Source organism: Oncorhynchus masou, chromosome 18 (assembly GCF_036934945.1).
Source record: "Oncorhynchus masou masou isolate Uvic2021 chromosome 18, UVic_Omas_1.1, whole genome shotgun sequence".
NCBI classification, from domain to species: domain Eukaryota; kingdom Metazoa; phylum Chordata; class Actinopteri; order Salmoniformes; family Salmonidae; genus Oncorhynchus; species Oncorhynchus masou.
The window spans coordinates 79,892,584-79,911,359 of record NC_088229.1 but is presented as its reverse complement, the minus strand read 5'-3'; the positions used below and the strand labels follow the sequence as shown (position 1 = coordinate 79,911,359).

The following is an 18,776-nucleotide window of genomic DNA, read 5'->3' as shown; positions in this document are numbered from 1 at the left end:
GCAATGACCTCCCAGCAAATCTCTAGCAAATCTACTTCCAGCAAAATTCTCTAGCAAAATCTCTGCAATGACCTCCCAGCAAATCTCTCTCTCCTGAAAAGAACACTGGCATTTATATAGCTTCAGAATGAATGGGTAATTGGAGACAGCTGCGTCTTGACTAGGGGGTGGGGTCAGCTCTCCAATTAGCCATGGAGTCGACCAATCAGCTGCTTGAGGGATTTCAGGAAGCCATTTCCTAAAATAAACACATGCAAATACACAAACTACAACACATAAACTGGGGAACGTAACAAGTTAGTCCTCTGGTTAGTCAACTAGTTAGTCAACTAGTTAGTCAGCTAGTTTGTCATATGGTTAGCCATCTGGTTAGTCATATAGTTAGTCATCTGTTTCGTCATATAGTTAGTCTAGTTAGTCATATGGTTAGTCAACTACTTAGTCAGCTAGTTAGTATAGTTAGTCCTCTAGTTTGGTAACTAGTTAGTCAGCTAGTTAGTCATCTGGTTAGTCATCTAGTTAGTCATCTAGTTAGTCATCTGGTTAGCCATCTGGTTAGTCATCTAGTTAGTATAGTTAGTCCTCTGGTTAGTCAACTAGTTTGTCAGCTAGTTAGTCATCTGGTTAGTCATCTAGTTAGTCAGCTAGTTAGTCAGCTAGTTAGGCATATATTTAGTCAGCTAGTTTATAAGCTAGTTAGGCACATGTTTAGTCAGCTAGTTAGTCAGTAAGTTAGATATCTAGTTAGTCAGCTAGTTAGGCATCTATTTAGTCAGCTAGTTAGTCAGCTGGTTAGTCATCTGGTTAGTATTCTAGTTATTATAGTTAGTCAGCTAGTTAGTCAGCTAGTTAGGCATCTTGTGCCTTTTCTATTGAGTGAATAAAAGTGACATTTTTGTGTCTGGTTGGGATGTATTGATCTCTGGCTGATATTGTATTGATCTCTGGCTGATATTGGGATGTATTGATCTCTGGCTGATATTGGGATGTATTGATCTCTGGCTGATATTGTATTGATCTCTGGCTGATATTGGGATGTATTGATCTCTGGCTGATATTGTATTGATCTCTGTCTGATATTGGGATGTATTGATCTCTGGCTGATATTGGGATGTATTGATCTCTGGCTGATATTGGGATGTATTGATCTCTGGCTGATATTGGGATGTATTGATCTCTGGCTGATATTGGGATGTATTGATCTCTGGCTGATATTGGGATGTATTGATCTCTGGCTGATATTGGGATGTATTGATCTCTGGCTGATATTGGGATGTATTGATCTCTGGCTGATATTGGGATGTATTGATCTCTGGCTGATATTGGGATGTATTGATCTCTGGCTGATATTGGGATGTATTGATCTCTGGCTGATATTGGGATGTATTGATCTCTGGCTGATATTGGGATGTGTTGATCTCTTTGGTCATGTATTTCTTTCAAACCTGTCATCAGAATGGGAGTGGGTCTGAGCTGCAGACGATGGAGGGGACTCTGGAGAGGAAACACAAGCTGCAGCTGGGAGGGAAGAAGGTGAGAGGGGAACAATACAACAGATATTGCATTTATACTACATTTACAAGCGATACTACTACATTTATGCTTAATACTACATTTACACTCTGTGCTACATTTACACCAAATACTACATTTGCACTCAATACTAGGTTTACACTCTATATTACATTTACACTCAATACTACATTTACACTCAATACTACATTTACACTCAATACTAGGTTTACACTCAATACTAGGTTTACACTCTATACTACATTTACACTCAATACTACATTTACACTCAATACTAGGTTTACACTCAATACTAGGTTTACACTCTATACTACATTTACACTCAATACTAGGTTTACACTCTATACTAGGTTTAAACTCAATACTAGGTTTACACTCAATACTACATTTACACTCAATACTAGGTTTACACTCAATACTAGGTTTACACTCTATACTAGGTTTACACTCTATACTACATTTACACTCTATACTACGTTTACACTCTATACTACATTTACACTCTATACTACATTTACACTCAATACTACATTTACACTCAATACTAGGTTTACACTCTATACTAGGTTTACACTCTATACTAGGTTTACATACATTAAGGGAACATTTCGACATTTTCTGTATGGTTAGTGAAAAAGTCCATATTGCAAATGTACCGTCCCTTACTAGACGTCCGAAAACATTTGTTAAATTCGGGGACGGCGTCGGGCCGAGCGGCAGGGCCAGAAAGTCATCAAATGAACTTTGTCGGACATTCGGTTTTCGTTTTATAAAATAATCAAATTTTGGTCATTTTTCCGCTATCCCGAAAAATCCCACAAGAGGGCATAAGCAATCATACTGCAATTTGACAAAACATCACGAATCACGACCGGCCTTATCTCGAAAACTGAAAATATTTTGAAGCCGAAACTTGGTGAGCATAGGTTTGGCATAATGGGCAGTTGGCCCCGAACAAGATGGCATCTAGGCCTCAACGGTTTTTGAGTCATGGCCATTTTTCTGGGATTAAAGGTCCAAAATGAAAATAGAGAAATTATTTTTTCACTTCACGTCAAAGTCAACGAGCCTTCGGTGTCAATAACAAAAAAATCAGCCATTTATCTATCTATCGTCATTTAAGAGAAATCGTACAATGACAGATTTGTGATGTTCAAATATAGTTTTTTTTTTTCAACAGTTACAGATCCAGTTGCAGGGTGTTCATACGAATATTTTTAAAGTGTGCTGCGGAGCTCTGCGAGATTTCTGTGATTTTCTATGATTTTCTGAAATAACACACACTCACTAAACCCTCCATAAATAACTCAGTTCTTAACGTAAAGACTTAAAACTCAGGATTCTGTAAAGGCATACCCCAATCAGGATATGGGTTTATTTATAGCTTCCTGTGCCAACAGGAAGTGCCTTAAATGGTGTCATAGTGGCTGTATCCAAGGGTTAAAAAGGTCAGATCTTTTCAAAACTTCATATGTGTGATTAGGCAACCCTCCTGAACTGTAAAATCAGTCATTTATCCCAACAGATGTCAAAGAAAAGCTCTCACACACACACACACAGCAAGGATGGAGTGACAAAGCGCGGTGTTTAAAGACACAGAGAGCAGGCAATGGCATAAACATAATCCCAAGGCCGTGCCGAGTTCAACGAGATATCCCGCTTGACCGTAGCTCGCTCGGTCTGAAGACACAGCGACCATGAGAAAAGTAGGCCCAAAATGAAGCCTGCACCACAACGTCATTTGATTTTGGGTGACAGCGGCGGAACCGTTAGGTTTAGAAGGACAATTCAAAAACAGGAATGTTCCTAAGGTCCTCCCGATCTGTGCAAGCCTAACCTTGACCGTGTGGCATTAACCCTTCACAGTTAAAAGAAGGTGTTTACATAAAAACAGTTTGCATTGACTTCTCTCCCCATAGGAATACATTGCCTGCTCCCCTAAATTCAACCTGGAGCCTATATGGGTTATGAATGCCTTATGAACCTGTCTTCGGTACCAGTCCATCAGGCCACTATAAGGTCTACTGTGTCGATTCTAAGCTTCCTGGACCAACCGGAAGTGGTTAAAATCGCCCTAAAAGTGTATACCCATAACCTGCCTGCAGTTTGATAGACATAGTGCATTCAACCCTGTGTAAATCAGTCAGTTTATGGTAAAGACTTAAAACTCAGGATTCTGTAATAGAATACCCCAATGAGGATGTGTGTTGAGTTATAGCTTCCTGTGCCTAACCGGAAGTGCCATAATTGGTGTCTCATGGGCTGTTTCGAAGGGTTAAAAAAATCAGATCTTTCCAAAACTTCATATATGTGATTAGGCAACCCCCATGAACTGTAAATCAGTCATTTTTCCCATAAAATTTCAAAGGAAAACTAAATCACACACACACACAACTTGGAAGTAGGGACCCATTGGGGTGCGTAGAGACAAACACTCCCTGCATTAGTTAACCTTGTTGGAACTTTTAAAGAACGGTCAGACCTAGAGTTCCGAAACTTTAGAATCCTATTCTAGACCTCAGGTCGATAGTGCGTGGTGAGTTACGGCGCTCTAGAAGGTTCTCGGACCGAGAAACAGCCTCGTACATTTGCAATGACTTCAATTCATTTTGACCATTACAAAAATGTCGACATTTAGAAATGTCCCAGAGTAACAAGACTAGGTGCATTGTGACCGTCTCGGCCCATAGAGACAGAACCCAACGTTTCTGTCCGATAGCTCATTCAAGGACCCCGTAGCAAGTAATTGAAAAAAGTGGATTTTCAGCACCAATTAGGGTTTTACTCGGACACCAAATGACCTATCGAGCCGAAACTTGGGATTCGGGGTCGCCTCAGCTAGGCCTACACATAACACAAGAAATGGACCCGCAGCTAGAACGTAACTACGTGTTTTATGTTTTTTTTATGGTTTGAACCGAAGGCGTTGTGAATTTTGGGCCAGCTCTGAAGTATGTGATACTTGGCTCCTAAACGAGTTGGGAAAAGTGGGTTTGGTGTCAGTTTGTATCAGTTTGGTGTCAGAATGATATCAAATTGACTGATGGACGGTGACTTGCTGGTGACTCTTGTCCATTTGCAATATGTTTAAACGGTGAGGTACCATCACCAAAAGTGACATTCTGAAATCAACCCTAACGAGCGATGGAGAGGTACCAGAATCACTGCCCAGCCATCCCGAGTTCATCGGGCCAGTCAATTTGGCATTCCTGAACGATTTTTTTAGCATGACAAATTCGTGATGGTGAATGCCCAGTTAACCACATTGCAAATGCACAGTGACTTTGCAAGAGTGAGAAAACATCAACAAATGGACATTCTGAAATCAACCCTAACAAGCGATGGAGAGGTACCAGAATCACTGCCCAGCCATCCCGAGTTCATCGGGCCAGTCAATTTTGCATTCCTGCACGATTTTCAGTGACTTTGCAAAAGTGAGAAAACATTTGCAATATGTTTTAACAGTGAGGTACCATCACCAAAAGTGACATTCTGAAATCAACCCTAACGAGCGATGGAGAGGTACCAGAATCACTGCCCAGCCATCCCGAGGTCATCGGGCCAGTCAATTTGGCATTCCTGCACGATTTTTATAGCATGACAAATTCGTGATGGTGAATGCCCAGTTAACCATATTGCAAATGCACAGTGACTTTGCAAAAGTGAGAAAACATTTGCAATATGTTTTAACAGTGAGGTACCATCACCAAAAGTGACATTCTGAAATCAACCCTAACGAGCGATGGAGAGGTACCAGAATCACTGCCCAGCCATCCCGAGGTCATCGGGCCAGTCAATTTGGCATTCCTGCACGATTGTTATAGCATGACAAATTTGTGATGGTGAATGCCCAGTTAACCATATTGCAAATGCACAGTGACTTTGCAAGAGTGAGAAAACATAAACAAATGGACATTCTGAAATCAACCCTAACGAGCGATGGAGAGGTACCAGAATCACTGCCCAGCCATCCCGAGTTCATCGGGCCAGTCAATTTTGCATTCCTGCACGATTTTCAGTGACTTTGCAAAAGTGAGAAAACATTTGCAATATGTTTTAACAGTGAGGTACCATCACCAAAAGTGACATTCTGAAATCAACCCTAACGAGCGATGGAGAGGTACCAGAATCACTGCCCAGCCATCCCGAGGTCACCGGGCCAGTCAATTTGGCATTCCTGCACGATTTTTATAGCATGACAAATTCGTGATGGTGAATGCCCAGTTAACCATATTGCAAATGCACAGTGACTTTGCAAAAGTGAGAAAACATAAACAAATGGACATGATGAAATCAACACCACGAGTGATTGAAAGGAACAACAATCACTGCCCGGCCATCCCGAGTTCATCAGGCCAGTCAATTTTGCATTTCTGCAGGATTTTTGAGCATGTCAAATTTCTTATGACATTTGGCCCCCACAAAACATATGCCTTATGCACAAGTAAAAAAAAACAAAAACAATTATGATAATAAAATATGACTAAAGTATGTTGATACAGTTCTTATACGTGTGTAATTGACACAAAATTCTAAAGAATTTCGAAAAACGGTCCAGAAAGCACTTTTTTAGGGGTGTGTGAAGTTTTTATGAAATTTTGCAATTATTGACTTTTGACTTCTGACTTCCTATGAAATCATATTGCAAATGGAGAAAACATGTGCAATAATGCGCAATTAAAAAAATAAAATAAAATAATGATAATAAAATTGGACAAAAGTATATTCATACAGTTCTTACATATGTGTAATTTACAGAAAAAAGCGAAAGAATTTCGAAAAACGGTCCAGAAAGCACTTTTTTAAGGGGTAATAAGTTTTTGACAAAAAAATCATTTTTTCAAAATTTGGCTTTTGGATGTTGACTTGGGGTCCATTTCCTATATGAAAAACCACGGTGGAGCGCACCCGCCACCTGTTGGATTTTTGAAGTGTTACAACTGGCAATTGCCATATGGCATTTGCAAAACATTTTGCATGAATCAACGCCGATTTGGGTGGTATTGTCCATCGTGTACATGGTTTGTACTATGCCAATGGTTTCCCATTCATTTTTGCCCATTTCAGGGGGGTATTCCCTTACACTCTATACTACATTTACAGTCTATACTAGGTTTACACTCAATACTACATTTACACTCAATACTAGGTTTACACTCTATACTACATTTACACTCTATACTAGGTTTACACTCTATACTACATTTATACTATGTCCAACATTTACAATCTATATTACATTTACACACTATACAAAATGTACACTCTGTGCTACATTTACACTCGTTACAGCATTTACACTCAATGCTACATTTACACTCTATACTCCAAAAGTTACACTCTGCACTCCAACATTTAAACTCGATACTACATTTACATTCTATACTAAAACATTTACACTATACACTACACGATTTACACTCTACAACACATGTGCACTGTATAGTACAATGTTTACACTCTGTGCTAGACACTACAACATGTATAGTCTGTACTACACAATACTACAGACACTACAACATTTACCCTCTGCACTATATTTATGCTCTATACTATAGTTACGCTCTATACTGTAGTTACACTCTATACTATAGTTACACTCTATACTACATGTACACTAAATACTACATTTACACTACTACATTTACTCTCGATACTACATTTATACTCAATGCTACATTTCAATTCTATATTACAAAATGTACACTCTACACTACAACGTTTACACTCTATAGTACATGTACAGTCTATAATACATTTACAATCTGTACAACAACATTTACACTCTATACTACAACATCTACACTCTATACAAAACATAAACTCTATACCACATTTACACTCTATAAAACATGTACACTCTATAGTAAAACATTTAGGCTCTATACTACCATATTTACACTCCATAATACAACATCTACACTACATACTACAGTATTTCATCTCAATATTACATTTACAATCTATACCCTATGTACACTCTATGCTACAGACACTACACCATGTACATTCTATACTACAGACAATACACCATGTACACTCTGTACTACAGACACTACACCATTTACACTCTATACTACACACACTACACCATTTACACTCTATACTACATGTACAATCTATACTACAGACACTACACAATTTACACTCTATACTACAGACACTACAACATTTACACTCATAACATACATTTACACTCTATACTACAGACAGTACACCATTTAAATGCTATACTCCATCATGTACACACTATACTACATTGACACTGTTTACTACAGCCATTACATCTACTCTCTATACTACAACATCTACAACATTTACAGAGAGTTAATGTGTCTGTCTGTCTTTTCTAGGCCAGGTCTCCAGATAGATAATGTGTCTGTCTGTCTTTTCTAGGCCAGGTCTCCAGATAGATAATGTGTCTGTCTGTCTGTTCTAGGTCTGGTCTCCAGATAGATAATGTGTCTGTCTGTCTGTTCTAGGTCTGGTCTCCAGATAGATAATGTGTCTGTCTTTTCTAGGCCAGGTCTCCAGATAGATAATGTGTCTGTCTTTTCTAGGCCAGGTCTCCAGATAGATAATATGTCTGTCTATTCTAGGCCAGGTCTCCAGATAGATAATATGTCTGTCTATTCTAGGCCAGGTCTCCAGATAGATAATGTGTCTGTCTGTCTGTTCTAGGTCTGGTCTCCAGATAGATAATGTGTCTGTCTGTCTGTTCTAGGTCTGGTCTCCAGATAGATAATGTGTCTGTCTGTCTTTTCTAGGCCAGGTCTCCAGATAGATAATGTGTCTGTCTTTTCTAGGCCAAGTCTCCAGATATATAATGTGTCTGTCTGTCTGTTCAAGGTCTGGTCTCCAGATAGATAATATGTCTGTCTATTCTAGGCCAGGTCTCCAGATAGATAATGTGTCTGTCTGTCTGTTCTAGGTCTGGTCTCCAGATAGATAATGTGTCTGTCTGTCTTTTCTAGGCCAGGTCTCCAGATAGATAATGTGTCTGTCTGTCTTTTCTAGGCCAGGTCTCCAGATAGATAATGTGTCTGTCTTTTCTAGGCCAAGTCTCCAGATATATAATGTGTCTGTCTGTCTGTTCAAGGTCTGGTCTCCAGATAGATAATGTGTCTGTCTTTTCTAGGCCAGGTCTCCAGATAGATAATATGTCTGTCTATTCTAGGCATGGTCTCCAGATAGATAATATGTCTGTCTATTCTAGGCCAGGTCTCCAGATAGATAATATGTCTGTCTATTCTAGGCCAGGTCTCCAGATAGATAATGTGTCTGTCTATTCTAGGCCAGGTCTCCAGATAGATAATATGTCTGTCTATTCTAGGCCAGGTCTCCAGATAGATAATGTGTCTGTCTGTCTGTTCTAGGTCTGGTCTCCAGATAGATAATGTGTCTGTCTGTCTTTTCTAGGCCAGGTCTCCAGATAGATAATGTGTCTGCCTGTCTTTTCTAGGCCAGGTCTCCAGATAGATAATGTGTCTGTCTTTTCTAGGCCAGGTCTCCAGATATATAATGTGTCTGTCTGTCTGTTCAAGGTCTGGTCTCCAGATAGATAATGTGTCTGTCTTTTCTAGGCCAGGTCTCCAGATAGATAATATGTCTGTCTATTCTAGGCCAGGTCTCCAGATAGATAATATGTCTGTCTATTCTAGGCCAGGTCTCCAGATAGATAATGTGTCTGTCTATTCTAGGCCAGGTCTCCAGATAGATAATATGTCTGTCTATTCTAGGCCAGGTCTCCAGATAGATAATGTGTCTGTCTATTCTAGGCCAGGTCTCCAGATAGATAATATGTCTGTCTATTCTAGGCCAGGTCTCCAGATAGATAATGTGTCTGTCTATTCTAGGCCAGGTCTCCAGATAGATAATATGTCTGTCTATTCTAGGCCAGGTCTCCAGATAGATAATATGTCTGTCTATTCTAGGCCAGGTCTCCAGATAGATAATGTGTCTGTCTATTCTAGGCCAGGTCTCGAGCATGGAGTTCCCATCATGCAGTGCTTTACAAACAGACACTCTGCTTCTACCAAGACAGAAAGGATACACTGAGGGTGAGACAAGGCAGGACGCTAGTTCAGACATAAAAAGTCAAATAGGGGTTGCTGGTACTTGTCGTCTTTCATACATGTGTCAATGTGTTTCATATGGGTGATAACATGTGTCAATGTGTTTCCTGTGGGTGATAACATACATGTGTCAATGTGTTTCCTGTGGGTGATAACATACATGTCAATGTTTACCTGTGGGTGATAACATACATGTCAATGTGTTTCATATGGGTGATAACATACATGTCAATGTTTACCTGTGGGTGATAACATACATGTCAATGTGTTTCCTGTGGGTGATAACGTACATGTCAATGTTTACCTGTGGGTGATAACATACATGTCAATGTGTTTCATATGGGTGATAACATACATGTCAATGTGTTTCATATGGGTGATAACATACATGTCAATGTTTACCTGTGGGTGATAACATACATGTCAATGTGTTTCCTGTGGGTTATAACATACGTGTCAATGTGTTTCCTGTGGGTGATAACATACATGTCAATGTGTTTCCTGTGGGTGATAACGTACTTGTTATCAACCCGGGTTATGAGTCAACCCACTCATCACTAACACAGTCGCGCTGTCTGAAGGATAAGACATGGGTTTATGTCTGTCTTGTTCTCTCTTCATGGTTGCATCTTGAAACATCCATATAAACCATGTGTTTATAAATGATTCCAGTAAGGTCCTGTGATCAGAAATGTGATTTATTCTACAATGTTTCAGAAGACAATTGTATTCTCAGTAGTCCCAAATGGACACAATTGTCCAGTAATGTCCCTGTGTCCTCCAGAACTGTGTGTGTGGCCTGTCTCTAACCCTGACGGGAGCAGAATGTGTCTCAGCCCCAGAGAACACTAAGAAACCACAGTGTTTCAGTCTGCGCTTAAGAGACGGCTCAGAGTACCTCCTCAACACAGCAAACCGATTCATGATGAAGAAATGGATGCTGAAAATACAAGCCAACAGTGGTAAACACAAAATATACAGCATCTCATTTCTATGGGTAAACACAAAATATACAGCATCTCATTTCTATGGGTAAACACAAAATATACAGCATCTCATTTCTATGGGTAAACACAAAATATACAGCATCTCATTTCTATGGGTAAACACAAAATATACAGCATCTCATTTCTATGGGTAAACACAACTATTGAGTAAAAAGTCTGCAATATTATACTTATAATGAACAGAGAGTTAATATATGCCACCTGTTATGTATTTAAAAATGCATTGACTATAGCTCTTGTCTGTGTATCTGTGTGTTTCCTGTAGTGCCCAGTGAGCATGTCTCCTCCATGATGTCACCCAGCGACCTCTTGGTTCAGGACCCCCCCGCCCCCATCACCACCTCTTTCCTCTCACAAAGTACCAGCACAGGGACGGCCAGAGCCAAGGAGATAGTTGTCCTGAACAGAGAGACCAGAGAGACTCACCGTCAGATCCCTCAGCTGCACCCAGAGAAACAGCAGGACCCAACATCCTCATCACATACAGGCCGTAGTGGTAAGAGTCTGGCTCTGGGATATACAGAATCAACCGAAAGTAGGATGGATCCAAAGTACTATTTATTACTTGTAGATGATTTAAGGACACAACGGGTACTCTAATATACTATCACTATACTACTGGTATACTGGTACTCTAATACACTATACTACTGGTATTCTGGTACTCTAATACACTATACTACTGGTATATGGGTACTCTAATATACTATCACTATACTACTGGTATACTGGTACTCTAATACACTATACTACTGGTATATGGGTACTCTAATACACTATACTACTGGTATTCTGGTACTCTAATACACTATACTACTGGTATACTGGTACTCTAATACACTATACTACTGGTATATGGGTACTCTAATATACTATCACTATACTACTGTTATTCTGGTACTCTAATACACTATATTACTGGTATTGTGGTACTCCTATATACTATCACTATACTACTGGTATTCTGGTACTCTAATACACTATACGATTGGTAGTCTGGTACTCTAATACACTATACTACTGGTTTTCTGGTACTCTAATTCACTATACTACTGGTATTCTTGTACTCTAATACACTATACTACTGGTATTGTGGTACTCTAATACGCTATAATACTGGTATTCTGGTACTCTAATACACTATCATTATACCACTGTTATTCTGGTACTCTAATACACTATCACTATACCACTGGTATAATGGTACGCTAATAAACTATACTGCTGGTGTTCTGGTACTCTAATACACTACACCACTGGTATACTGGTACTCTAATACACTATCACTATACCACTGGTATTCTGGTACTCTAATACACTATACTACTGGTATTCTGGTACTCTAATACACTATATTACTGGTATATGTGTACTCTAATACACTATACTACTGGTATATGGGTACTCTAATACACTATACTACTGGTATATGGGTACTCTAATACACTATACTACTGGTATTCTGGTACTCTAATACATTATACGATTGGTAGTCTGGTACTCTAATACACTATACTACTGGTTTTCTGGTACTCTAATTCACTATACTACTGGTATTCTTGTACTCTAATACACTATACTACTGGTATTCTGGTACTCTAATACACTATCATTATACCACTGTTATTCTGGTACTCTAATACACTATGCTACTGGTGTTCTGGTACTCTAATACACTATATTACTGGTATATGTGTACTCTAATACACTATACTACTGATATATGGGTACTCTAATACACTATACTACTGGTATATGGGTACTCTAAATCACTATACTACTGGTATTCTGGTACTCTAATACACTTTACGATTGGTAGTCTGGTACTCTAATACACTATACTACTGGTTTTCTGGTACTCTAATTCACTATACTACTGGTATTCTTGTACTCTAATACACTATACTACTGGTATTATGGTACTCTAATATGCTATACTACTGGTATTCTGGTACTCTAATACACTATCATTATACCACTGTTATTCTGGTACACTAATACACTATGCTACTGGTGTTCTGGTACTCTAATACACTATACTACTGGTATTCTGGTACTCTAATACACTACAACACTGGTATACTGGTACTCTAATACACTATCACTATACGACTGGTATTCTGGTACTCTAATACACTATGCTACTGGTGTTCTGGTACTCTAATACACTATACTACTGGTATTCTGGTACTCTAATACACTACAACACTGGTATTCTGGTACTCTAATACACTATACTACTGGTACTCTGGTACTCTAATACACTATACTACTGGTATTCTGGTACTCTAATACACTATACTACTGTTATATGTGTACTCTAATACACTATATTACTGGTATATGGGTACTCTAATATACTATCACTATACTACTGGTATACTGGTACTCTCATACACTATACTACTGGTATTCTGGTACTCTAGTACACTATACTACTGGTATATGGGTACTCCTATATACTATCACTATACTACTGGTATTCTGGTACTCTAATACACTATACGATTGGTAGTCTGGTACTCTAATACACTATACTATTGTTATTCTGGTACTCTAATACACTATACCACTGGTATTCTGGTACTCTAATACACTATACTACTGGTGTTCTGGTACTCTAATACACTATAATACTGGTATTCTGGTACTCTAATACACTACACCAATGGTAAACTAGTACTCTAATACACTATACCACTGGTATTCTTGGTACTCTAATACACTATACTACTGGTATACTGGTACTCTAATACACTATACTACTGGTATTCTGGTACTCTAATACACTACAACACTGGTATTCTGGTACTCTAATACACTATACTACTGGTACTCTGGTACTCTAATACACTATACTACTGGTATTCTGGTACTCTAATACACTATACTACTGGTATATATGTACTCTAATACACTATACTACTGGTATACTGGTACTCTCATACACTATACTACTGGTATTATGGTACTCTCATACACTATACCACTGGTATACTGGTACTCTAATACACTATACCACTGGTATTCTGGTACTCTAATATACTATACCACTGGTATACTGTGACTCTAATACACTATACCACTGGTATACTGTGACTCTAATACACTATACCACTGGTATTCTGGTACTCTAATATACTATCACTTTACCATGGGTATTCTGGTACTCAAATATACTATACTACTGGTATTCCGGTACTCTAATACACTATACCACTGGTATACTGTGACTCTAATACACTATACCACTGGTATTCTGGTACTCTAATATACTATTATCATACTACTGGTATATGGGTACTCTAATATACTATCACTTTACCATGGGTATTCTGGTACTCTAATACACTATACTACTGGTATTCTGGTACTCTAATACACTATTATCATACTACTGGTATATGGGTACTCTAATATACTATCACTATACCATGGGTATTCTGGTACTCTAATACACTATACCACTGGTATACTGTGACTCTAATACACTATACCACTGGTATTCTGGTACTCTAATATACTATACTACTGGTATTCTTGGTACTCTAATACACTATCACTCTACTAGTGTACAGGTTTGCTGCTAAACTTTTCCTAATCAGTTATTTTTAAATGGAACACTTATAAAGGTGACCTGTGGACATGTAGTGTTGACTTTGGAGCACGAGCATTAGTCACATAGTACATTACATGGTTACACCTGTATGTTACATGGTTGCATCTGTATAGGTGGTTCCAGTCCAGTGTGCTCAGGCTGTTACATCACCTGAGGGGTGCACATCACCAGCAGTCTGCTTTATCACTTTACGTTGTCTGTGAAAACCAGTAGCATGGACAAGATAGAATAAATCAGTTATTTATTCAGATGTGGCTCTGGGCTTAGCTATACCACAGCCTCTGCTATAGAAACTAACGGAGCATGGCTTTGTGTCCGTAGTCACACCTTTAAAATGCAGAACACAGGTTGTCTGTTTCCCAACCCGTTGGTGTCCGTAGTCACACCTTTACAATGCAGAACACAGGTCGTCTGTTTCCCAACCCGTTAGTGTCTGTAGTCACACCGTTACAATGCAGAACACAGGCCATCTGTCTCCCAACCTGTTAAAATCGAAAAACAGATTTTACAGGAGCTACATTTTCTTCTTTCTGGCACAGATTCATGGCACGATCTTAAAGTGGTACACACAAATTATCAATACATACTTTGACACTTTCAACATAAACCCTATTTAATGTGCAAGTAAAAAATGCACAGAAAATTGATTGTTTGCAGTATGGATCAGATGAGATGGAGGTCATTACCACCAAAATAAATGATTAGGCCTTTTTTAGGTGTGACGCAGAATGTCACATCACATCAACGTGTGCCAGGGCTAAAAAAAGTTTGGGAACCACTGCTTCGTAGAATACCTGTTTGATGTCCTGTCAAATGGACATCTAACTACCTGACACCCTAGACCCACTCCAATTTGCTTACCGCCCAAATAGGTCCACAGACGATGCAATCTCAACCACACTGCACACTGCCCTAAACCATCTGGACAAGAGGAATACCTATGTGAGAATGCTGTTCATCGACTACAGCTCTGCATTTAACGCCATAGTACCCTCCAAGCTCGTCATCAAGCGCGAGACACTGGGTCTCGACCCCGCCCTGTGCAACTGGGTACTGGACTTCCTGACGGGCCGCCCCCAGGTGGTGAGTGTAGGCAACAACATCTCCACCCCGCTGATCCTCAATACTGGGGCCCCACAAGGGTGCGTTCTGAGCCCTCTCCTGTACTCCCTGTTCACCCACGACTGCGTGGCCACGCACGCCTCCAACTCAATCATCAAGTTTGCGGACGACACAACAGTGGTAGGCTTGATTACCAACAACGACGAGACGGCCTACAGGGAAGAGGTGAGGGCCCTCGGAGTGTGGTGTCAGGACAATAACCTCACACTCAACGTCAACAAAACTAAGGAGATGATTGTGGACTTCAGGAAACAGCAGAGGAACACCCCCTATCCACATCGATGGAACAGTAGTGGAGAGGGTAGTAAGTTTTAAGGTCCTCGGCATACACATCACAGACAAACTGAATTGGTCCACTCACACAGACAGCATCGTGAAGAAGGCGCAGCAGCACCTCTTCAACCTCAGGAGGCTGAAGAAATTTGGCTTGTCACCAAAAGCACTCACAAACTTCTACAGATGCACAATCGAGAGCATCCTGGCGGGCTGTATCACCGCCTGGTATGGCAACTGCTCCACCCACAACCGTAAGGCTCTCCAGAGGGTAGTGAGGTCTGCACAACGCATCACCGGGGGCAAACTACCTGCCCTCCAGGACACCTACACCACCCGATGTTACAGGAAAGCCATAAAGATCATCAAGGACATCAACCACCCGAGCCACTGCCTGTTCACCCCGCTATCATCCAGAAGGCGAGGTCAGTACAGGTGCATCAAAGCTGGGACCGAGAGACTGAAAAACAGCTTCTATCTCAAGGCCATCAGACTGTTAAACAGCAACCACTAAAATTGAGTGGCTGCTGCCAACACACTGACTCAACTCCAGCCACTTTAATAATGGGAATTGATGGGAAATGATGTAAAATATATCACTAGCCACTTTAAACAATGATACCTTATATAATGTTACTTACCCTACATTATTCATCTCATATGCATACGTATATACTGTACTCTATATCATCTACTGCATCTTTATGTAATACATGTATCACTAGCCACTTTAACTATGCCACTTTGTTTACATACTCATCTCATATGTATATACTGTACTCGATACCATCTACTGTATCTTGCCTATGCTGTTCTGTACCATCACTCAATCATATATCTTTATGTACATGTTCTTTATCCCCTTCCACTGTGTATAAGACAATAGTTTTGGAATTGTTAGTTAGATAACTTGTTGGTTATTACTGCATTGTCGGAACTAGAAGCACAAGCATTTCGCTACACTCGCATTAACATCTGCTAACCATGTGTATGTGACAAATAAAATTTGATTTGATGGAGAAGGTGCAGGTATAGAAGTTACCACTAGGTGGACTCAGAGAAGCACTCAGTGACAGCTACTGCCAAGTTCCTATGGTCTGATTGAACAGCAGTCGCTTATCAGAACTGTGTAGACAGCTGGCCACTGTCACTATATACTTATACGGGTTACAAACTGCAACCCGCTTTGAGTAAGAAATCATGAATGCATTCACATGAAATTGAAATGCCTTGGTCCGCAGCGGGTCTCTCGTGAACAGGGTAGACTTGGAAAGGGGGCTGGGCCTTTTTGCGGTACGCTTGTAAGTCTCCAATTCATGGTCTAACATGGTCTTTTGCTTGAAAGGGGTGGTTCCGGCAGGCTGACACGTTCTCGGGGCGGTGACGGCTCACTGTACAAAGTTGTGGAAAACAATTATCTCTTATAGATTCTAAAATCACATCTCTCTTTTTTTTAAACGCTTTCAAAATTGTTCATATTATATGCACAATGCATAGTATGGAACCATCATATATGTAGTGGGTATACTTTCCAAGTTACAGTATTTCCTTCATAATATTTTTAACAACATCACAAAATAACAAACAAAATGCATTAGTGTTCTATAGATGACCTAACCCTAACCCATTTCCCACGTTCTATGTTAGAAATATAGTTCCAGTAGTTGCTTTTCAACGTGTTAGAGTTTCTGCAGGAAAAGGTCTGTGGAGACAAAGCACATTCCTTTGGTGAATTTGGAGAGGGCAGGCCTGGATCTTCTCCCTTGATTTACAACAGGATATGAGTTGTTAATCCCCTCTTGTTCTTTCCTTCCCCCTCTACGGGTGAGAGGAGGTCTGATTGAAGTTATTCATTGCAAACCTGATCTGAACTATTTGGATTCTACTGGACAGTCATGACATCGTGTTTCTTGGCCCAGCAAGTCTCTTCTTCTTATTGGTGTCCTTTAGTAGTGGTTTCTTTGCAGCAATTCAACCATGAAGGCCTGATTCACACAGTCTCCTCTGAACAGTTGATGTTGAGATGTGTCTGTTACTTGAACTCTGTGAAGCATTTATTTGGGCTTCAATTTCTGAGGATGGAACTCTAATGAACGTATTCTCTGCAGCAGACGCTGGGTCCTTTCTGGTGGCAGTCCTCATAAGAGCCAGTTTCATCATAGCGCTTGATGGTTTTTGCGACTGCACTTGAGTTCTTGAAATTTTGCGGATTGACTGACCTTCCTGTCTTAAAGTAATTATGGACTGTCGTTCTTGCAATAATATGAACTTTTACCAAATAGGACTATCTTCTGTATACCACCCCTACCTCAAATGCATTAAGAAGGAAAGAAATTCCACATATTAACTTTTAACAAGTCACACCTGTTAAATGAAATGCATTCCAGGTGACTACCTCATGAAAATGGTTGAGAGAATACTTTGAAGAATCTCAAAAATAAAATATATTTGGGTTACTACATGAGTCCATATGTGCTATTTCATAGTTTTGACATCTTCGCTATTATTCTACAATGTAGGAAATAGTAACAAATAAAGTAAAACCCTGGAATGAGTAGGTGTGTCCAAACCTTTGACTGGTAGAGTATACTGACCAAAAATATAAACGGAACATGTAAAGTGTTGGTCCCATGTTTCATGAGCTGAAATAAATCCTGTTATGGCTGCTGCAAATTTTCAAAACTTCTTGTTAAAAATCGCGCAACATTTCAACGTCCTGCTACTCATGCCAGGAATATAGTATATGCATATGATTAGTATGTGTGCATAGAAAACACTCTGAAGTTTCTAGAACTGGTTCAGTGGTGTCTGTGACTATGATCAAAATCGCAAGAAAACCTGATCACAAAATCGCAGAAGAAAAAAATCCATCCGCCAGTCTCTGTATTGTCTATTGCACGCAATAATAGATGGGACTGGGCTTGCAGTTCCTACAGCTTCCACACGATGTCGCCAGTGTTGTGATTTCCAGGCAACTTTATCCTTGGTCAGATGAGTTATAGGCACATCCTGTCTTCGGGTCCACAGCTGGAAAAAATGGAAGTGGGAAAGTGGACTTCGTTTTCCAAACTTGTTGCTATTGAATACAGATCGCTCCATGATCAATTTGATCGTTTATTATCGTTTACTAATACCTAAAGTTGGATT

At 39.7% G+C, this 18,776-nt stretch overlaps 1 protein-coding gene across 9 annotated transcripts in view; it reads left to right on the top strand.

Annotated features, from left to right (window-relative positions):
- The window catches only part of LOC135505297 (uncharacterized), a 117,118-nt gene that overhangs the window by 72,111 nt on the left and 26,231 nt on the right, over positions 1-18,776 (top strand). For 5 of the 9 annotated variants that reach the window (XM_064924544.1, XM_064924545.1, XM_064924541.1 and 2 more), the window contains 4 exons: positions 1,456-1,533; positions 9,507-9,593; positions 10,393-10,570; positions 10,881-11,111. In XM_064924544.1, coding sequence (XP_064780616.1) covers positions 1,456-1,533; positions 9,507-9,593; positions 10,393-10,570; positions 10,881-11,111 — 574 coding nt within the window. Of the gene's footprint in view, positions 1-1,455; positions 1,534-9,506; positions 9,594-10,371; positions 10,571-10,880; positions 11,112-18,776 lie in introns of those variants that run through there. The other 4 variants (XM_064924542.1, XM_064924543.1, XM_064924547.1 and 1 more) reach the window with 4 other exon arrangements.